This window comes from Phoxinus phoxinus (assembly GCF_949152265.1).
Source record: "Phoxinus phoxinus genome assembly, chromosome: 2".
Lineage (NCBI taxonomy): Eukaryota > Metazoa > Chordata > Actinopteri > Cypriniformes > Leuciscidae > Phoxinus > Phoxinus phoxinus.
Window position 1 is genome coordinate 46,865,114 of NC_136877.1, and position 22,774 is coordinate 46,887,887.

The 22,774-nt window shown below is 40.9% G+C and overlaps 1 protein-coding gene across 4 annotated transcripts in view; it reads right to left on the reverse strand.

The window, feature by feature from the left end:
* The window catches only part of chd3 (chromodomain helicase DNA binding protein 3), a 76,645-nt gene that overhangs the window by 47,978 nt on the left and 5,893 nt on the right, over nucleotides 1-22,774 (reverse strand). For all 4 annotated transcript variants that reach the window (XM_079585611.1, XM_079585610.1, XM_079585609.1 and 1 more), the window contains exons 6-19: nucleotides 21,806-21,933; nucleotides 21,595-21,724; nucleotides 13,191-13,366; nucleotides 11,793-12,041; nucleotides 10,421-10,624; nucleotides 9,631-9,848; nucleotides 9,401-9,532; nucleotides 8,537-8,627; nucleotides 7,806-7,997; nucleotides 7,469-7,669; nucleotides 7,115-7,252; nucleotides 4,436-4,557; nucleotides 4,058-4,231; nucleotides 100-241 (exon numbers count right to left, since the gene is read on the reverse strand). In XM_079585611.1, the coding sequence (XP_079441737.1) occupies nucleotides 100-241; nucleotides 4,058-4,231; nucleotides 4,436-4,557; nucleotides 7,115-7,252; nucleotides 7,469-7,669; nucleotides 7,806-7,997; nucleotides 8,537-8,627; nucleotides 9,401-9,532; nucleotides 9,631-9,848; nucleotides 10,421-10,624; nucleotides 11,793-12,041; nucleotides 13,191-13,366; nucleotides 21,595-21,724; nucleotides 21,806-21,933 (2,297 nt within the window). The remainder of the gene's footprint in view (nucleotides 1-99; nucleotides 242-4,057; nucleotides 4,232-4,435; nucleotides 4,558-7,114; nucleotides 7,253-7,468; nucleotides 7,670-7,805; nucleotides 7,998-8,536; nucleotides 8,628-9,400; nucleotides 9,533-9,630; nucleotides 9,849-10,420; nucleotides 10,625-11,792; nucleotides 12,042-13,190; nucleotides 13,367-21,594; nucleotides 21,725-21,805; nucleotides 21,934-22,774) is intronic.

The following is a 22,774-nucleotide window of genomic DNA, read 5'->3' on the forward strand; positions in this document are numbered from 1 at the left end:
TTCACACTACACTAGTTAGGATAGGTCCAAAAACCCATCCAAATGTTCCAAATTCAAAAGTTTTCGTGTAGCTGTCAGAAATACAGTGTGTGTGCTTACGGCAGACGCGACGGGGAAGAGGTAGGGGTGGTTGCAGCACTTTTTTAGGTCCATCATAATGTTGAGCAGAGACACCTGGTTCCCTCCTCCCTTAGAGTTCAGCGCCTCAAAGTTACGCGTCAGAATGAACTTGTAGTATTTTCTGTTCACACACAGGGTACGCACAAAAACATATGAAAAACAATCTCCCTCTCCACATAAATCGACTATTTCTCTTTTTGCTTTGAATGTTTTAGGCTGGCATGCAATAAGAAACATGCTTACACTGCAGAAAATGCTTTTCTTACTCAGTATTTTTGTCTTGTTTCCAGTCCAAATATCAAAAAATTTCAAGATCCATTTACTAAATTAGTAAAATTACATAAGATATGAAATCTTGTTTCCTGGGGGAAAATTACAAATTACCTGTAAGTGAGTTTTTGCCTAAAACAAGTAAAATTATTTGCCAATGGGGTCAGAAAAATAATGTTTGAATTAACATTATTTTCCTTACCCCATTGGCAGATAATTTGCTTGTTTTAAGGCGAGACACTACAGGTGAATAGGGTAAAATGTTTAACTAGCAGATATCACCATGAAACTTGAAAAAAAAGTATTACAAGTTTTCTGTAATTTAATGTTTAAATATGCAAATTAGGCTATTTCTAATTAAATATGCACTAATTTGCATATATAAAAAACGAAATCTGAGTATTGAATAAAGCCCGGTTAAAAATATTTTTTTCATTGTGTTCACATATTAGATGGGAAAAAAATCACAGAGGGATTTATGGATATCTACTTTTGTTATCCTGTAAATCAGAATATACTGTCAATTGTCGTAAAGGAGTAGAGGCAGTCGGATCCATTCGCAGAGCTTTATTTTAACAGGTAACAAAACACTGACAAGAAACAAGGAAACACGAGGAAAACATGCAGCGTGGCAAAACAAGACTTCACCAAGTGTAATAGTGAGAGTGAGGTATAAATGTGTGTGGAGCTGTGAGTGAAAACTAGATGCAGGTGAGGGTGATCAGTGGCAACAGATGTGAGAAATTAGTCCAGAGTGTGTGCGTGAACAGTCCAAGGGAATGAAGTGCAGGGGAGAAGCGCCCTCTCGAGGCACTCGAGGGCAATCCAGCCAAACATGGTCACATAACCCCCCCTTTAAGGAGCGGCTACCAGACGCTCCAAAATAAAATCCAGGCGGGGGGCAGAGTGAAGACCATCCTGGGGGAGGGACGGAGGGCCAGGCCCGTGCAGGGGAACGGGACCAGGACACAGGCAAGGCGGGCCTGGGCCATGGAGCGTGGGTGACCAGGGTGGAGCAGGACGTGACGGCGGCCAGGGCGGAGCAGGATGTGATGGCAGCCAGGGCGGAGCAGGACGTGACGGCGGCCAGGGCGGAGCAGGACGTGACGGCGGCCAGGGTGGAGCAGGACGTGACGGCGGCCAGGGCGGAGCAGGACGTGACGGGGTCCATGTAGGCGCCGCCTCCATGGCCCTCACAGGGTACCTCCTGCCCCCCCCCAAAAAATACTTGGGGAAATCAAAAGGCTCCCGAAGCTTGAGAGGCGGGACCGGCAGGGCGAGGCGCAGAGGCGGGGCCGGCAGGGCGAGGCGCAGAGGCGGGGCCGGCAGGGCGAGGCGCAGAGGCGGGGCCGGCAGGGCGAGGCGCAGAGGCGGGGCCGGCAGGGCGAGGCGCAGAGGCGGGGCCGGCAGGGCGAGGCGCAGAGGCGGGGCCGGCAGGGCGAGGCGCTGAGGCGGGGCCGGCAGGGCGAGGCGCAGAGGCGGGGCCGGCAGGGCGAGGCGCAGAGGCGGGGCCGGCAGGGCGAGGAGTCTGGGAACGCCCTCCGGAGCCTGGCGAGCCCAACGAGTCCTCCTTCTCCTTCTGCGACGGCGCTTCACTGGGCTTGACTCATTACAGGGTGCACTGGACTCACAGGATGCACTGGACTCACAGGATGCACTGGACTCACAGGATGCACTGGACTCACAGGATGCACTGGACTCACAGGATGCACTGGACTCACAGGATGCACTGGACTCACAGGATGCACTCGGTTCAATCGGCTCACTCGGTTCAATCGGCTCACTCGGTTCAATCGGCTCACTCGGTTCAATCGGCTCACTCGGTTCAATCGGCTCACTCGGTTCAATCGGCTCACTCGGTTCAATCGGCTCACTCGAGTCGGCTGGCACGCGCTCAAACTCCGGTTTTACTGGCGAAACCTCCGCTGTCTCTGGATTAGCCAACTCAACAGGACCAGTGTGGAATCCGGACTCGAGGGATCCAACACGATGAGTGGGTTTGGCAGGAACGGTATACTTGAAAGCCCCTCTGACGGTTATCAAGTGAGGATCAAACAGTTTAACAAGAAGAGTCCTTAGTGGCGTGCGGAATGAGAGAGAGAAATCCGCCGCATACGAACCTCCCCGGCGCAGGGACCAGAGCAGTTCCTCGGGATCCTCCTCTCCTGCGGGGAGTTCAAAAGCCTCTCTGAATCGGGCGATAAAAACGGCATAAGAGGGGAACGAAATTCGACCTGGTTCCCAGAGCGCGCCTGCCCACTCCAGAGCCCTTCCAGTGAGCAGTGAGCAGATGAAGGAAACACGGTCGTAATCCGAGGTGTAAAACTGGGGCTGACGATGCATATACAAGATGCACTGCCGAAGAAATCCCTCACATGCCACAGGTGAGCCATCAAACTTCACAGGGAAGGGTAATTTTGGTTTGCTTGAAGCCGTACTCACGCTTGATGTGACAGGCGCAGGTGTAGCTGGGGCTTGCGCTTCATTAGCGGCCGCGCTCTGTTGAGTGAGGGTATGAACAGACCTCACTAGTTCCTCCGTGAGATTCGTCAACTTGACGAGCTGTTGTTGGTGTGTGACCAACACAGATGCCCGGGAACGAACCTCGGAAGCAAGACTCTGGAAGTCTGCTGGATCCTGGTTTGGTGAAGTCTTCTGTCGTAAAGGAGTAGAGGCAGTCGGATCCATTCGCAGAGCTTTATTTTAACAGGTAACAAAACACTGACAAGAAACAAGGAAACACGAGGAAAACATGCAGCGTGGCAAAACAAGACTTCACCAAGTGTAATAGTGAGAGTGAGGTATAAATGTGTGTGGAGCTGTGAGTGAAAACTAGATGCAGGTGAGGGTGATCAGTGGCAACAGATGTGAGAAATTAGTCCAGAGTGTGTGCGTGAACAGTCCAAGGGAATGAAGTGCAGGGGAGAAGCGCCCTCTCGAGGCACTCGAGGGCAATCCAGCCAAACATGGTCACATCAATAGCCTTAAAACATTTATATTTGCCAGGTTTTTTGGAATAAAATGTTATATAAATCAGGCTAGGAATAATATATTTACAAATCCCTCTGTAAATGTCTTCATAATATAACTGGTACAAGACTGGAAAGTTTGGTGTATATCGGTGCAACTGAAGTGGAGATTTCGGACTTGGAGAATGAGAGAAAAGTCATTTTGAGAAAACAGGCTTTATTAAAGATTTATCATCAGCCAATGATCTCTCTCTCTTTACTTTCAGAGAGAGAGCTTACTAACGGTGTACGTGATGACAGGGTGCAGATAAAATTGTAAAATAAAGACCTAAATGTGTATTTCGGACTTTTTGTCACCACAAGTCTGAAAGAAGGCATTGAAGACAAATATCCCAAAATCTCGAAATTGACCAGTGAAAAAACCCCGATGTTTTTGCCTGCCGTGTCTCGCCTTAAGCAAAAACTCACTACATTTGGATCCCCCCCCCCAGAAAACAAGATTTAATATCTTATGACATTTTACTACTTTAGTAAATTCATCTTTATTTAATTTTTTTTTTATATTTGGACAGGAAACAAGACAAAAATACTGAGTAAGAAAAGCATTTTTTGCTTTCATTACTTTTTTCATTACTAATTATCTTGAGATGTATGAATAAAGTCAGCATGCAAACGCATATTGATGTTGTGGGTCTCACTTCTGCATGGGGCTGAGCTCCACTCGGACGATCAGCTCAGTTTTGGCGGGCATGTTCTTAAACACGTCAGCTTTGAGTCTCCGGAGCATGTGCGGGCCGAGCAGGTCGTGCAGTTTCTTGATCTGGTCCTCTTTAGAGATGTCCGCAAATTCCTCTAGAAAACCCTCTAGATTGCTGAGGGACAGACACAAAGTGTAGTTGTGTTGATACAGTGTGTACATACAGTGGACCCCCTAAAGATATATGGACACTTTAGATAAACTAAAAAAAAGTATATCATTGCATTAGATACATTGCACGTTTTACTGTCCAAATGCTTTGTTGGGCCACTTTTATAGTCTAGAGTGGGTAAGAGTGCTATTGTTTGTTTTGTGGTACTTGAAGCGGTTGGGCGTCAGGAAGTTGAGCAGGTGGAAAAGTTCTTCCAGGTTATTCTGGAGTGGCGTTCCCGTTAGCAGCAGCTTGTGGTCTATCTTGTAGTCATTCAGTCTCCTGAAGAACTAACACACCACAACAAAAGACTTCAGTTAATAACACACACACACACGCACACACACACATACACACGCACACACACACACACACACACACACACACACACACACACACACACACACACACACACACACACACACACACACACACACACACACACTTCTCTCAACTGGAAACATTCAAGGTGCATCCCTAATAATTTAGTATGAAACCAAGATAAGCACCCCTTGCCAATGACAAAACATTTTACATCTCTGTGCAAAAGTGTACAAATAGGAGTAGAATTAGTATGAATTTGTTTCTTGTATGTGTAGATAATCCTCAATGTATATATACTACCGTTCAAACGTTTTTTTTTTTTTTAAAGTAATTACAGTAATACTGTTATTTAGTAAGGGCTCTTGATCAAATTTATCAAGATTTTCACATTGTTACAAAAACGTCCAATTTAACGTCCAATTTAAAGAGGCTATATGTAAGAATTTTCATCGCTTTGTTATTGCCAATGTGTGAACAGCTTGTAATAAAACGGTTAGTTCCAATCCTTGATTCTGATTGGCCAATAGCTGTGTTTTATTCACGATAAAACACGGCTATGACCGCTTCACCCAACGGTTCTATGTATCACTACACAACAGCCCTAGCAACCAATCTTAGCAACGCAAACACATGTTTGATCTCATCGATATTGTTCATTGAAGCTATAGTAGAGTATTGTGAGAGATCGAGTAAGCGAGTGTACCTGCATTTACAGTAGACATAGCATTTTCCTCCAGGTCAGTCCTATATATTCATAATAAAAAAAATCTGTTTGAATGTCCGCTGCGATATATTGTCCTTTTAACAGTTAAGGGGTTTTCCCGTGCCTAGTCATCTGTCAGTTGCGTCTTCCTTCTCCGTGATCACAAGTTTGAGTCCTTTCAATGTAAAAGTCTTCTCTACTGACTGACTCACTCATAAAGACAGTCTTTGCCGCCATCTATTGGCAAAATAATGTATGTAACTTTTGTTGCTTTTTACAGTCAGGGACTATTTTTTTCAGCGGAAGGAAGGCTTTTAGTGATTTTACTTCATGAAAGTTGCATAGATACATATTTTTCGGCTTTAATAGTTGTATTATGTGGTAACCGTTTTATAAAAGCAATAAGGTACTCGAGGCAAGTGCTGTATCGAGAATAAGTCACGGCTGAAGGGGTTACTCCGCTTCGCGTATTGCCTCGCGTATTGCCCTTTAGCCGTGACTTATTCACGATACAGCACTTGCCTTGAGTACCTTATTGCTTACTTAAAAAAACTGAGACCTTCCACGCTTTCCTTGGTTGTCTATGAAAGCCTGTAGACTGATTTTTATGTGAAGGACTCGGGACATTTTTGCCGTGAAAATCAAATGGATGTGACGTTTACGCGAGAGCCTCTTTTCCGTTCAATGACACATGAAGCGAATGCTTATACAATGTTCAGGATAATGCAGAAAGAGCCATTCTGTACTGTAATGTCAATGTGCCATGCAAAGAAAAGAGATTAATTCAAACATAGTCTCACATAGCCAGATCTATATAATCGAACTATCATAACAATGTAATTTTATTGACCTCATCTGTCGAAATGATGCCGGTGAATTGCAGAGCTGGTGCAAATATATCCACATCACTACGATCAGATGCTTTATTAACTGCTTTTTCTCACCACTGTCATTTTTGTTTATTTTGTTATTGAGAGGAAAGTGAGCAGCACATATTTACATATTCATCTTACGTCGCTCTCAGCAGCGTCTGGATTTTCGTTAACAGTACAGCAAAGGTATTTCCAACTTCTTTTTACTTCTAAGCAAAGAACGAAAAAGAGCTTCGCCTTGAGTATATATCGGGGCCTTGAATTACATTTAATCTCTTGTACGTTACATGCACGAGTGTGAGCGCGAGAAAATAAGTTGCTGGCTGCAGTTCACTTAATGGCCACCGGTGTCGCTAATAACTAGGGTTTCAGAATTCTGCATATAGCCTCTTTAAAATAAATCTTCTTTTGAATTTCTATTCATCAAATAACTCTGAAAAAAGTATATCACGGTTTCCACAAAAATATAAGCTGCACTGTTTTCAACAATGAGAAATTTTACTTGAACAACAAATTAAATATGATTGCTGAAAGATCATGTGACGCTGAAAATATAGCTTTGCCAACACAGGAATACATTTCATTCATTTGTTAATTAAGTTACTTGCGCACAGACAATGATTAGTAAAAAAATATTTAAAACTACAAAAAAAAGCACTACAAAATAACATCTGACATCCATATTTTTGTCCCCTCTATGATTTTTTTTTAATGACTTGCTGAATGAAAATGCGTAATGGCTTTATTATGACCGTTTATAAAGGCGCCGGTTTATTTCTGTCATCCTCAATCTGCTGTGTTGCAAATAATCCAAAATGTAATTTCCTTTCCTGTATTAAATTAGAAAATTAAATCTCCCAAACTCTCTCTCTCTCTCTGTCACAAACACACTCACAAACCGAATAAATCCTGGACAGAAAATGGGAAAAACCCATGAAGTGAGTATACCTTGGACTGGTTGTTTTTGAGACGGTGGGCTTCATCCACTACAAGACAGGCCCAGTCAATGGACTTGAGAACGTTCTGGTCTATAGTCACAAGCTCATAGGACGTCAACAACACATGGAACTTAATGGGCGCTTCTCTCTGGAGGGAAGTGAAAAGAACGGTTACAGTAAAAGTAATTTATTGTATGTTTCTTCTAACACAACCAAATTACATCCTTTCTCCCGTCTCTCATACTATGGCTACTCTCCTTTAACCATTTAACTTCTCTTCCTTTTCCTCCTCACACTGTCCATCTTTGCATTTCACTTTTCCAATCACCAACCATTGCGTTCTTTCCAGTGCTCATCTCCTCACCCGCAATTTGAAGGCTTTCTTTCCTCGATTCACCGCTGTGTCGTCAAAAGTGAACTCGTTCTCGCGGATGATGGCCCGGCTGTCCTTGTCTCCGGTGTAGGTGACAACGTAGAAGTCGGGAGCCCACATCTCAAACTCCCTCTCCCAGTTAATGATTGTGGAGAGCGGTGCGCTCACCAGGAATGGCCCTTTAGTGTGACCCTAATAAACAGAAATAAACCCAGTGATAGGGAAGAATGGACAGAGAGAAACAGGATGGGAGAGAGGAAATATAGCGTGAAATTCAAGAGTTTACTAGTCATTTAACATATACTTTTGTAACCTGACCCGCACAGACCTCTTTAAACAGTGAGTAGAGGAAGACAATGGTCTGGATGGTCTTGCCCAAGCCCATTTCATCAGCCAGGATGGTGTCGGTGCCCTGAGCCCAGGAGAAGCGCAGCCAGTTCAGCCCCTCCAGCTGGTAGAGGTGCAGCGTCCCTCCTGTCTCTGTCACAAAGTCTGGCTGATCTTCATACTTGATTGTGGGCTGAAAGAAGAGAGATGGGCAGAGAAGTGGTGAGAAAAGACAGAAAAAAGGGTGGTCATCCTACATGCCCCAAAAGCTTTAATGCACTGAGGACTTTGTGCTAGAAAGCAGATTTGACAAAATTATAACATCAGAAGAGGTTAAAATGATGGTGGCCAAGAGAGCTCAACGCGCTGGAACTGAAGAAAACACAGGCAAATAGAAAAAATTAAAATCTTGGGGCAGGAGTGTCTACAAACCGGAAGGTAGGTGGTTCCCCCCCCGGTTCCACCTGACCAAGTGTCGAGGTGTTCATGAGCAAGACACCTAACCCCAGCTGTTCCCGACGAGCTGGATGGCGCCTTGCATGGCTGACACCGCCGTCGGTGTATGAATGAGTGAGTGAATGAATGGGTGAATGTGAGGCAATATATAAAGCGCTTTGGTGGCCATGGGTCTTTTAAAGTGCTATATGAAAGCAGTCCATTTACCATTTTGGCAAACAAAACTTTTTTGTATTAAAAATATAAGAACCACTGATATAAAAGGCTGACACTAACATCATTAACAGGCGTGCTAGGAGCTTCATCATTCTCCTCTCTCCTCCTCATCCTCCTTGGCTTCTCTGGGTCTTCCTTCATCACTTCCTCCCTATAAGGGGAAAAAAATAGAACACTGCTTATTCCATCATTCAAAATATAATAATTTCTAGAAAAATTTTAAATTACTAAAACATTTATTTAAAAGAGGTTACAATGCAGATGTAGGGCATTAAAGGCAAACAAGTAAATATTTATAGGGAATAAGGATCATCCACATTCTACTAAAATTCTCATTTTGTGTTCCACTGAAGAAAAAATACTATAAAAATATAATAAAACAACATGTGGATGATTAAAGGGGATATATATATATATAAGATATCTGTTGTAGCTTGTAACGAAACTTAAAAAAAGGACCTTCCTCAACTTCTTAGGTTGTCTATGAAAGCCTGTAGACTGATTTTTATTTAAAGGACTTGGCGGGAAAATCAAAAGGATGTGACGATCTCCCGAGAGCCTCTCTTCCGTTCAATCACACATGAAGCGAATGATTATTCAATGTTCAGGATAATACAGAAAGAGCCATTCTGTACTGTAATGTCAATGTGTAATGCAAAGAAAAGGAATTAATTCAAACTATAGTCTCACATAGCCAGATCTATATAGTCTATAGTCTCAAATATACTTGTCTTGTGTACGTTACATGTGCACAAGTGTGAGCACGAGAAATAAGTTGCTGGCTGCAGTTCATTTAACGGCCACCGGTGTCGGTTTCTGAATTCTAGCCCCTTTAAATAAAATAATTTTTATTTCTGGGTGAACTATCCTATGAAAAATCAAACCCTTGTGACAGTTTGCTGAAACATCTATGTATGACTGCACCTGTGTCTCCAGTACGCCGTTTTGTGCCCACTAAACTCAGGGATGTCCAGCTCATCTCTCTCCCAGGTGCACTGGTCATAGGTTAGATCTCTCCATTTAACCAGGTAGTGGTAGTTGCTCTTCTTATCCATGCTGTGCACACACACATACACACACACTTTAATCTTCTGACAGTACAAAGTATTAGTAAATACAGTATAATATAGTAGTTTAACACAAAAATCACACACCTATGATTGATTATCCTGTGAACCACCATCCATTCTGGCTTGATGCCATATCGATAGTACTTCTCCTCCAGAATGGCATATTGAGGGTCTTTGGCCCTCCGCTTTTCACTCTTCCCAGAATCCTCCTCTCCCCCAGAGCCGTAGTCCAGACTGGGCGGCTCGTCCATATCCGTTTTCCTCTGGTAGTTGCGAAACATCACAGAGTGGAAGATCTCGAGCTGAGGAAGGACAGATGGATAAGAGAAAATCTGTACATTGCATAACAGTTATGTCTGTCACACACATAGACTGTAAAAAAAGAGGGACGATGCCCCTTCGCTCTCTTGAGAAGTGAAGCCGCCAGTGTCCCGATATGGCATCTCGGGACCTGAGTCTGCGCAGGAAGTGAGCAGGAAGTAAAGTCGCGAAATCAAGGCCCTCACTCTCGCAGACTCAATCGTAAGCACACTGTTGGTGCTTCAGTGACTACTTCGCTCAGAGAATCTGTCAATCACAGCTGTCAATCATGACGACGTCACACACAAATAACTAACTAAAAACAAACTTATTTTAAAAACAAACACTTGAACTTACATCAGCGTGATAAAAACATATGATGTTGACAGAAACCATCTTTGGAAAAAATATATTTGAAGTGTAATTGAATTGGTCTTAAGTGCCGTTAAATAACACGGGGTTTATGACCTATACTAGGACCAGTCACCGGGGGGGGGCGATCGAGACGCTTTGGCTTCACTTTTCAGGGCTTGTGCGGCACGCTTGATCTCACACATCTGTCTCACTCCCGCACCTGTAGCTCTGTGATCCAGGTGCAGTGCCAGTAGGACTGTGCTGTTAGCTTCACAAAGAACTCTCTCTCTGGACGGCCCTTCATGGGCGGAGGGGGCGGGGCATCGGGGGGTGCGTCTGGGGGTGGCGGGACAGGAACAGGGGGTGGGGGGTCACCCCATCGCCAGTGCAGAATTTTTTGCACTCGCCCTTTGATTGGTGGACACTGAAAAACAGACAACAGAAGTTAACAGCCGATTGTGTTCAAAATTTCTGATAGACTGACCATTGATGAATTTTTGGTGTATTAAATATAAATTAAAATCACTAGCTTGTCTTCTTTCCCTAAGTATAAGTTAAACTCAATAACCTAATAAATTACTTTATCCACAACACAAACCAACCACAATAATCAATATCTAAAAACTGACTTATCTAATCTAAATTCAACTCAGCTAAACCCATCTCAGTTAACACACCTCTGTTTATCCCAAGTCTTTACTTCTCTTTATATACTGTATGTATTATTTTATTGTATGTATTAAGAATAGATAAAATGGTAGATGTATATACTGATGGAATTTATTCCTGTCAAAGCTGAATTTTCAGTATCATTACTTTAGCCTTCACTGTCACATGATCCTTCAGAAATCATTCTAATATGCTCAAGAAACATATTTATTATTATAATTTTTTTCCTGAATATTTCTGTGGAAACTAATACATTTTTCATCAGGATTCTTTGATGAAAAGAAAGTTCATAAGAACAGCATTTTTAAAAAAAATAGTAACAATGTAAGACTTTGCAAACTTGCTGAATAAAAGTATATACTTTTTTTTTTATTGACCTCATATATATTTCACACATAAATGAACAAAATTACAGCTTGAAAATGACAAAAATATTCTGTTCACGAGAGATATTTACCTTGAATTTCTTTCTTTTCTTCACACATCACATGTCTCACATTTCATCTCAAGCATGCTCTTCACTGACACTGTTGTCTCCATGGTAAGCAAGTATAATAACTTTTGGAAAAAACTTTATTAGGAGTCACCACAACAAAATTGTTTGTTGTGGTGTCTCCACAACTACGGGACATCCTGCAGTAAGTAATTTTTCCACATTAAACAATGAAATGGTTTATGCTTCAACTACCACAGTTTTAGTTCGTAGTTTAATGTTTATTAATGTTTGGGTCAGAGAAAAAAACTGCGTAAAAGCAAAAAAAAAAAAGACATTTGATAATCAGCATTATATCAATGATGAAAAGTTATTGTAAAAAGTTTTCAAGACACTTTCAATACAACAAAAATAAGTAAATATTAAGCCACTGGAGATAAAATTGCCAGTCATCGAAGAACCACGTGTGTAGTGGCAGAGCATTACTCACAGTGCAGCGTGGACAGAGCCACTCTCCGTTGGGGATCTCGGGCAGTGGGGGGTTCAGGCAGTGAATGTGATAGGATGACGGGCAGGAGTCACAGCACAGCAGCTCTCCTCCATCTTTACACACGCGACAGAACTCCATGTGATCATCCTCCTCTTCCTCTCCACCTAGCACATCCCGGACATCGTCACACTCCTCTTCAAAGTCCTCAAAGTCTTCTTCCTTTGCTTCCCACTGGATCCCTTCTTTCTCCTGAAAGATATAGACTTTAATTACAACCCTAGTGAAAAAAAACCTACATCAAAATGTATTTATGTAAATACATTTATTTCATACTAAGTATACTACAAATACAGGTGAAACTCAAAAATGTTTAATATCGTGCAAAAGTTCATTTATTTCAGTAATTCAACCTAAAAGGTGAAACTGATATATTATATAGACTCATTACATGCAAAGTGAGATATTTCAAGCCTTTATTTGTTATAATTTTGATGATTATGGCTTACAGCTTATGAAAACCTTTTCACAATATTTAATTTTGAATTTGGGGTTTTCATAAGCTATAAGCCATAATCATCAAAATTATAACAAATAAAGGCTTGCAATATCTCACATTGCATGTAATGAGTCTATAAAATATATCAGTTTCACCTTTTAAGTTGAATTACTGTAATAAATGAACTTTTGTACGATATTCAAATTTTTCACCTGTACGTTCACCAATTTACTGACATATCGCTTGAGACTTACCGATATAAAGATAATAATTAAACTTTACTTGGAGCGCTTTTTTATTGCACAATGCACATTTATTAATATTAAGCCTAAAATGTGTTTTAATATCATTATTAGTAAGGATAGTAATAGTATGATCTCTGTATAATATCAGTCTTTAAATGCAAGATAAAGTGTACTTAAAGTATACTTGCAATAGTTCCACTTTACCACAATCAAATATACTTAAGTATTTATTTAGTTTGGACCTCAGCATTAATTCTGGATAAAGTGCATTTACCGGTTGTACAAAATGAGTTGTTCCAATTTAGCAGACTTTTAGTATACAAATTTAGGATATCAAAAGTATGATTGCAGGGTATTTATATTAAGTGCATAGATATGTAAATGTATAAAATAAATGTATTTCAAATACATTTTAGTATATTTATTTTTCACTAGGGAATACATCTAGAAAAGCTCAATGTGAAGATCCTACAGAGAGGAATAACAAACTGAAAACATCCTGTTTGATCTCATACTGTAAAATTAAATGATGAAGGTTTGATGATGATCTGCTCTCATAAAAAATGTGGGAAATATATCAGACGATGTCTGGCTTCACTGAGTCCTTCAGTTTAAAATGGATCTGTGATTCTGTAGGTTTGCGTTGATGTGACTCACACAGTGAGGGCAGCTCCACTTGCCCTCGGGCGCTTTCTCCAGCTCAGGCTCGAGGCACACCAGGTGGTACGCTCGAGGACAGGTATCACACAGGATGATCTCTCCTCCCTGCTGACACACCTCGCAGTAGTCCTGGTGATCCGTCTCATAGCCATCGCCATCCTCATCACCCAGCACTGAGAAAGAAACTCACGAGCATAAGCGAGCATAATGTCCACTTCAGTAAGAAGATTTTAAAAGCAATTTTTAGGCATTATCAGTGTGCATTGTTATGGAAATTTTACATTTAGATGTGTTTCTTTTACTTTTGTATGGGTACAACTTTTATTAACGATGAAGATTAATTTTTACTCATAAGCATTTAAAGGAATATAATCAAAAGCACATTATTAAAGATATAAAACTAGGTTTTTTATAAATGTATAAGTTAGAACAGGCTTGAAGGAACAAAATGTTCACTGGGTCATGTGAGGGCTGACAATATGTGTACTCCAAATGACTTTTTGTACTCCAAAGTGTGAAGAATATATGTGTGTGTAACTTTGTTCAAACTAAAGATAGGCAATAGGTGTGAAAAAAAAAAGCAGTGGCTGACAGCAGGGGGTTTTTGGTGCAGACAGGGCATTGTTCTGTCCAGATAGAATTTATGTTTAGACGAGATCTTGAACACAGACGTTTCCTTTTAAGGTAAACGAGACAAATCTTTTGACAGATGCAGCCCACTCAGGATATGTTGGGGGTATATAATCTTGGCAAAGGGGACTGGCCTTTGCCTTCTCATGTCAGATGCTCTCTGCGTGAGAATGCCATGGACCTTCTCATATCAGACGCTGTCTGTGTGGGAACGTCTTATTTCATGCATGAAATAAAATACTTTGTTTAATCTTTTGAGAATCGACTTTGTCTCCTTCATCCAGGTTTTTGAATATTGATAAATTTCCCCAACAAATGGCGACGAGGATGCGATTGCAAAACCGATGATCGTCGTGAGGGGAACAGTTGACTGGCCATCCCGAGAGAACACTCTACGGCTCAAAATCCTCAAGCTTGAGGAAAGAGAATTGTTCAACTCCTCACGACGACCTAGGTGGACGCAATGCCAAGATTAAAGAACTCACAGACAGTGAGACTCACAAGACGGTGAGAGAAAATTATTCACATAGTAGATAAGGAAATGATTTGCGTATTGAATATTTTTTCTAAAAGGGTCAGAGTTTTGGAATAAGCGTTTCCAAACAGGGTTTGAGAATAAGCCTGAAAGTAAGTTCTCAAATGCCATGTGTTAATTCTTCTCTAAAAGGGCCAGAGTTGAGAATAGGTCTGATAGAAAATTTCTCAACACCAGACAAGGTGCTTGTTTGAAATAAGTCTGATAGTAATTTTCGAACATTAGAAGAGGCACTTGTTTGGGAAAGACCTGCATCGACGGAGGCAGGCAGTTTTGAAAGTCCTATATTGACGGATGTAGGCATGTCGTGGTGGCCACGCTGAGAGGAGAATTAACACAGTAAATATAGTGCGTGGTGACCACGCGGGGGAAGATATTTAAATACGCAAATATAAATACTGTTGATTAAGAAGAAGGAAAGAGGAAAATTTATAGGTAAATATAAAGTAATAAAATAATAAATAAAAATACGCAAATATGGATTAATAAAATTAATTAATATAGGGAAATTGAACAAACAAAATGGTCTAAGTAAAAATGGGTAACGGAAATTCAAAAAAGAAGGATGGAGAACAGGTTGATTTCTCGAAGGGTTCATACAAAATAATGGACAACGCAATAGGACAAAGCAATAGGAATTTGGTATCATGAATATGTGCCGTATTTAAAAGAGCAATATGGGTTCAATGGGGGTTTAAGTGTGTCACATTTGACTAAAACTAAAGCAAAATTGGTCTACTCACGTTGTCAAGAGGAAAGACAAGACACATAGAGAAAAGCATTATGCAATCTTAAAAATGACATATCTTTGAAAAATGACGTCTGACATTGTTTCTTCTTCTCCCTATTATGGCATTGTTTTTTTGTTTTGTTTTTGTTTTGTGAGAATAAGATAGGAGGACAGGATGTATCCGGCTCATCTTCCACCTCCTCGCAATCCTAACCAGATTCCAGCCGAGGCAGAAGGACGGGGTCACACAGTTCCTAACGCACCACACGAACAACCACCACCGCTCTGCAGCCCTCCAGAAAATGAAAGTAAAGACTTTGTTCTTGGATGGATTGGACAGTGACATTTCAAAAGCAATTCAAAAGAGCTGTGTCGGATGGCAACTGGCCTCGACAGCAGAAATGAGACGACACGCAAGACATCATGAAAGTGCAGCGAAAAATCAACGCAGCCAAGCAAGACAAAGACCTCATGTTGGCCCTGGTGACAATGCAAGGTGTGTATATGGGCAACAACGACTCCACCCATCACCAACAGAACCAGAGAGGCAATGGCAGAGGAAGAGGCAGAGGACGTGGTCGTGGAAAAGGACGAAACTGTCAACCATTTCAACAACAACGCAAAGAGCCCTATGACAAATGTTTTAATTGTGGACGAAAAGGACATTGGCGTTATGAATGCCCACACGGCGAAGGCGGGGATCAGGCGGATTGAAAGGAGGAGGAGGGGGTGAGTGACGGGGTTCCTGTCTCTCCAACTGATGAGTATAATTTACCTTTATTTTCTGATTCTGCTCTATGCAATGAAGACTTGCTTGCTAGGGTTTTTCTATAAGGCTCATATTTCTTTACCCTTGATAGAAATGAATGTTAATGACGCATCTTTGCTATTTCTGCTTGACACGGGAGCTTCCAATTTTGTAATTAAAGCCACAGAGTTTGAAAAACCAATTCCACTCTCTGGTAAGACGACTTCTTACAGAGGTGCAACTGGTCATGTGGCCATAGAACCATATTCGAAAACCCTTGAGTGTTCAATTGAAGGGGAAAAATAGAATAAAAAATTAAGCATTGTTTTTTAATTACTAAGTTATGCCCAGTGAATTTAATGCGAAGGGATTTACTTTGTAAGTAGGGTGTTTTTGGTTACTGTGGTGATCAGGGCTTATCAGCTGACATGAGAATGACGCATGAAACTGAAAGCATAGAGGATTTTTCTCTGTTTGTATATGAATGGCAAATTTCTGACACATGTCTGACCACAAAGCGGCTCATGACAGAGTGTTGCCATCTTCTGAATCTATGAGAGACTCAGATTTACATTGCACTTCTCATGTAAGCACTGATCATGATGATGAATATGCGCAGCAATGATTTAATGTTGACATAGAAATTGTGACGACTGACTATGTGTATTGGACTGACCAATGGTGTGTTTTGAATGTGAAATTGACTGACAAACAGACAGTGTTTTATGACATGGAAAATGCACAAGCCTCATATCGCTGGCCAAACCAGTGAAGGCTGAATGGCGTGACGCGGGTCCCTTCATGGCCAGGTGCCATGAACTGACCGACTGGGTCATAATAGATAAAAAAAAAAAAGAATGATCTGCCAAAATGAAGGTACCAAAAACAGCCATGGCATGAAAACACAGAAGTTTGAGAGCAGTCACAGTGTTGGATGAGGAAGTGAAACTAAACAGACTGAGTTTAACACAACTCCCTGTCATAACAGACGGGTTGGAGAGAGTTTCCAAAATGTTTATGGGCTACTGATAAAAAATGATGTAGGTCTGATTGCAGATTGTGAGCCGATTCAAATAAAGACCAAATCCGACTATAGACCAAAAAGAAAATGCAGTATCCATTGAAAAAGAAAACAGATCAGCAGAGAAGGCTGCAGCTCGACTTCCTGTTCAGATAACCATAGCAATACAGCTGAATGAGGAACTAGGTGACAGAAGCGATGCAACAACAACACTCTTCTGCCTATGATAAAGAGAAATGGAAGAAGGCAGGCCGTGAATATACTGTAAAAATGGACAATGGGGCCCCAGAAACAAATGGAGATGTTTACTATTATGCAAAATAACTGATTTACCAAAGTTTTTTTCCACAGTGGCAGCAGATTTTTGCAGCAGATGTTTGATTTGTGGTATTAACAATGTGGGGAGGGGTCAGGCAATGAGACAGGGGGGCATCCCAGGCCGCAGAGACCATTCTCAAATGTAATGCTCGATTATATTGAATTATCAAAATCTGACAAAAAGAGATACTGCATAGTGGCAGTCGACATGTTTTCAGAATGGGTAGAAGCCATGCCAACAACAAAGGCAGATTAAAAAAGGAATGGCAAAACTATTCCTACAAGAAATTGTCCCACCATGGGAATTTCAAATCCTGAAAAATTATTAAGTGACAATGGTTCACATTTTGTAAACAGTGCAATTTCAGCAGTTGAAGCATTCCTGGGTACATCCGGAAGCGGGAGGAGCTAACTTACATGAGAATGAGAAAGAGGGGACGCGCACAGCTCTCACCATTTGAGATTCTGTTTGCTCGCCCACCTCAGATGGACTGGGAGGCACGAAATCCTCGAACATTGCCTGACACCACTATTTGTGAGCATGACATGTTGCAATATTGTGTTGAGCTGGATAAGGTGTTCTGTGATATCTCAAAACAGGTCCAGGCAGCAGTTCCAGAGCCAGCTGAGACGGCCCTGCACAGCATCCGAGGAGAGTTTGTGTTGATAAAGGATCTGAGACGAAAGCATTGGAAGGCGAAAAGGTGGCAGGGGCCATTCCAGGTTTTGCTGACAACTCACACTGCGGTGAAAGTCGAGGAGAGGACTTCCGTGGATCCATGGGACCCACTGTCGAAAAGTGCCAGCTCCTAGAAGAAGAATCCCATTCACAGCTAACGAGTGCCAAACAGAGATCAGACTAACCAGAGGCCTGTCATCCCGTAGGTTACCAATTTGAAAACCACCGTCACTGGAGAGCAGACGAATCAATAGTAAGAGACGATCGTGCAATTTTAGGTGTGGTCAGAACTGTAACAAGGACTTTGTGGAACTTTAACGGCGTGGGCATTGGAATAACCTGTCTGATCATATCAACTAGACCTGCCCTGAGACCAAAAATACATCGAGAAACGGGACTGATATAATTCACACAAGAAAATGTTTTCGCCTGACAAGGTTGTAATGTGTAAGGTTGCAATAGGTCACTAAAACTTATCCTCTTAATTGGTGTGGCTGTAAGCTAGCACGAGATGATAGCATAGAGGTGAAAATGACAAAAGGTAAACGGAGTAAGATAAGCATAATATGGGATCCTATTTCAGCAGCAGGACCTGGAGGGTCCATCCATTAAGATCAGCAAATTTAGGAGAATTAATAGGGTTAATTCCATGTGAAATGTAGAAATTACTGAATGTGAAAAATTCTATAGAAATCAAATCAATATCTTCAAAGAAAGTCAAATGTCAGAACCCATCAGAACACAGCACTAGAGACTTTGGCAATGTATGGGCAGTGAAACCGCAATTAGGCGACGTATGTTTATGTAAATTAGGGACCCAACAAGGGGCAATAATGGCTGGTACAGCACACTGTAAAACCACGATAATCATGAATAATAACAAATGTATAACATCTAATGGTACAAATATCACATGTCCATGTGACGACGATGACCTCGGAGAGACAACAGCTTGAACAGTATGTGCACACCCTTCCTAAGAAATGGATGGGGTGCTGTTATCCAGGACTTTTAGATGTAGGAGGTTTATTTGAAAATATGCAAAATGTTAGTAACCTCTTGTTGTTTTAATTTGACTGACGTCTTTCAAAAAGTATCAGACATAATAGAACACATGAAAATGGCCGTAGCCACTCCAGATGAAATGTCATCTTCACTAGATAATTGGTTCTTGGGCCTACAGGGGTGGACGAAATTGTTAATAAGTACCATTATGCCAATCGGATGTTTGATTTTGATTTTTCTTTTGATGATTCCATGTTTAATGAATTGTATTTCTAGAATCACTGCTAAGGCAGTGACTACCACAATGGTGAGAATGAATCCAGGGGAATACAACAATGATACGTAGGGCACCAGAGGTGAAGTTAATGTGTCAGTGGCTGATGATGATGAGGATTATGAGAACAAGAGCGAACATGAGTTTGACTAGAAAATGAAGTAACCATGGGAAAAATTTACCTGTGGTAAATTACTATGAGTATGGAAAAGTAAATGTCAAATTTTGTGTATGTTCTTTGAATGAACATGGGGTGGATTGTTATGGAAATTTTACATTTAGATGTGTTTCTTTTACTTTTGTATGGGTACAACTTTTATTAACGATGAAGATTAATTTTTACTCATAAGCATTTAAAGGAATATAATCAAAAGCACATTATTAAAGATATAAAACTAGGTTTTTTATAAATGTATAAGTTAGAACAGGCTTGAAGGAACAAAATGTTCACTGGGTCATGTGAGGGCTGACAATATGTGTACTCCAAATGACTTTTTGTACTCCAAAGTGTGAAGAATATATGTGTGTGTAACTTTGTTCAAACTAAAGATAGGCAATAGGTGTGAAAAAAAAAAGCAGTGGCTGACAGCAGGGGGTTTTTGGTGCAGACAGGGCATTGTTCTGTCCAGATAGAATTTATGTTTAGACGAGATCTTGAACACAGACGTTTCCTTTTAAGGTAAACGAGACAAATCTTTTGACAGATGCAGCCCACTCAGGATATGTTGGGGGTATATAATCTTGGCAAAGGGGACTGGCCTTTGCCTTCTCATGTCAGATGCTCTCTGCGTGAGAATGCCATGGACCTTCTCATATCAGACGCTGTCTGTGTGGGAACGTCTTATTTCATGCATGAAATAAAATACTTTGTTTAATCTTTTGAGAATCGACTTTGTCTCCTTCATCCAGGTTTTTGAATATTGATAAATTTCCCCAACAGCATCCAAACCACAATGATAATATGTTTCTTTTTTATAGCGCCTTTCAAGAACCAAAGGTCGCGTCACAAAATAATACAAACCGTTGACAGACAAAGAGACAAGCAATCTGTTATTATAACAATCAAACAAGCAGAAAAGCAGATGGAGACAACCAATAACTACAAATAATTAACATGAGAAGTTAGAGAATCAAAGAAAACATCATTGGTACTTACCCACAATGATATGGCAGTGAACTAAGAAACCTCTATTGAAAGGGGGGGCCGATATTACCCAAATCTTATTTCATGATATAACAAATTTTATTTCACAATAGTTATATATCATGAGTCAGTCAGCATGAGTGCGTTATCATGCACGTCCCACTCTTTATTTTTTTCATCCACGCATATTTCTTTATCACACAAGTAGTATTGTGCTACGTGGATACATTTACATACTGCAATATAGCAAAATCTGTAACGTAGACACTTTATATTGTCGCCCTGATATATATACCGTCTTACCACACAGCCCTAATTGCAGTGAACAATTTTTGAATAATTTTGGGGCACAAGGATGTGGAATGATTATAATTTGTATGAAAAGCAACACAAACCCCCCCCCCCCCTTTTTTTTTTTTTTTGCTTTATTTATTAAATCAGAGGGTTAAACAGACGCATTGTTTTTAAAAAATTTATATTGTTGTCTGAGGTCAACTTATGACATTCGCTTGGTTTTTACATTCAAAAACATCAAAATGAATAAGTAATAGGCTATTACCTACCCTGGTTTTGAGCCTAGCTCCTGAAATGCTCGGTTTTTATGGGCGTGCCGCATTGAAGACTTGGAAGTAAACGCCCACTGCTATGATTGGATAACAGCTTTGCATATTATAATGAGTTTCATGTAATGTGCAAATCGGTGGGCGGGGCTAAGGCCGTGTGTCCACCAAAGCGTTTTTTCACGCGACTGGCGTGTTTTTTCAATTGTTTTCAATGGGAGCGCCGTGTTTTTTAAAACGCCATGAGCGTTTTTTACAGGTCGCCGAGAGTTGAAGAATGTTCTTTTTACGTTCCGTCACTTTTTACCCAACCGTCCAATCACAGTGGAGGAGGGGCGGGACTAATATCACACCGACCAACGTATATTCTGTATCATAGCAACGAAGTGTCTCAACTGAAAAAAAAACTGCGCTGCCAAAACCACAGCTAGGCGTTTTCAGCTGGCTAAAAACGCTTTGGTGGACGCATATGGCCTAAACAGGCGGTGTTGAAGTAGGCGTCGATCTTCTTCTGCGGAGGCGGTGTTTGATACCCTTTGACGTCATAGATCCCCACTTTTAAAAACCTGTCGTTCGCGGAGCCTGGTGTCAATAAAAGCTTTTATTGGACTAACAAGGAAGTTTTCAGTTCTGAAACTTACAGGATATTCTTATAGTATGATGACCTCTTATATGTCAAAAGCTTAAGGAAAATTTGATTTCTCAGTTCATCACCTCTTTAAAGACAGATCCAATACAAAGATGGGGGGGTTCTCACCCTTTTTCTTCTTCTTGGCCGGACGACCCCTTTTGTTCTTCTTGACCCGTCCCGAGCTGTCGGATCGGACTGAAGAGCTATGAACGCTGGAGTTCTCCTGCTCGGAGTCGTCCTCATCCACCTCCTCACTCTGCATTACACATACAATCAAACACAACCACTGCACCCAACACACATTTACAGGGGATACGCATTACACACAAACTCTCACCGAACTGCTCTTCTTCCTCTTGTTACCAAGTGCTCCCAGTTTAATGCGCAGAGGAGCCATTTTCTTGGGTTTTGGCTTCTTCCTGTCTGAGACACGAGGACTCTTACTGCGTTTCTTGTAGCCAGGGCCTGCCGATAACCAATAAATTGGAAATATAAAAATTAGATGGCATTTTGTCTGGATAAAAAAAGAATACGCAAAAAAAATAAATATATATTTTTAAAATGCTACAAGTTCAATAAGGTGCAGTATAAAAGAGTAATATTAATTTGCTATTAAATATGCAATTAAATTAAATTAGTGTTTTATAAGTGAGATTTAAAGTGCCTCTATTATGCTTTTTTGAATATTATCTTTCATGCAGTGTGTAATATAGATGTTTGTGAACGTAAAAGGTCGGCAAAGTTTTAAAGATCAAAGTGCACGACAAATAAAGTGATCGTCTCCTAAAAGAAAGAATCGATTCTGAACTGTCGAAACGAGTCGTGAGTAATCCCAGTCTCACTTCCTGTTACAAACCTACGTAACAATGTGACTTATTTGCATAATGCCAGTCTATGGTGTTCATTGGCTGCCTGTGAACAACGTCTACTTTTACTGTTCGTATGATTACAAGTGCTATGGAAGCCTTAGGAGCAGAAATTCAGATATGGTAATGCATGTTTTGTTTCCAACATAAGTGGTCAACCAATCACAACAGACTGGGCTGTCCGACCAATCAGAGCAGAGTAGGCTTTCGGAAAGGAGGGGTTTAGAGAGACTGAATCTTTGAGAAATTAGGTGATGTGCAATGTATATTCTGGGAAAATTAAACAGTTTTTTTACCTTGAATGCATGAAAATCAATTGTAGTAGTAGACCTCTATAACAAAATTAGGAACCTTTAAAATAACATAATTGGGGCACTTTAAGTGGCCGTTAAGAAGACGACTGAATGTAAAAATAGAAGAAATGTTTCATAATGTTGCTA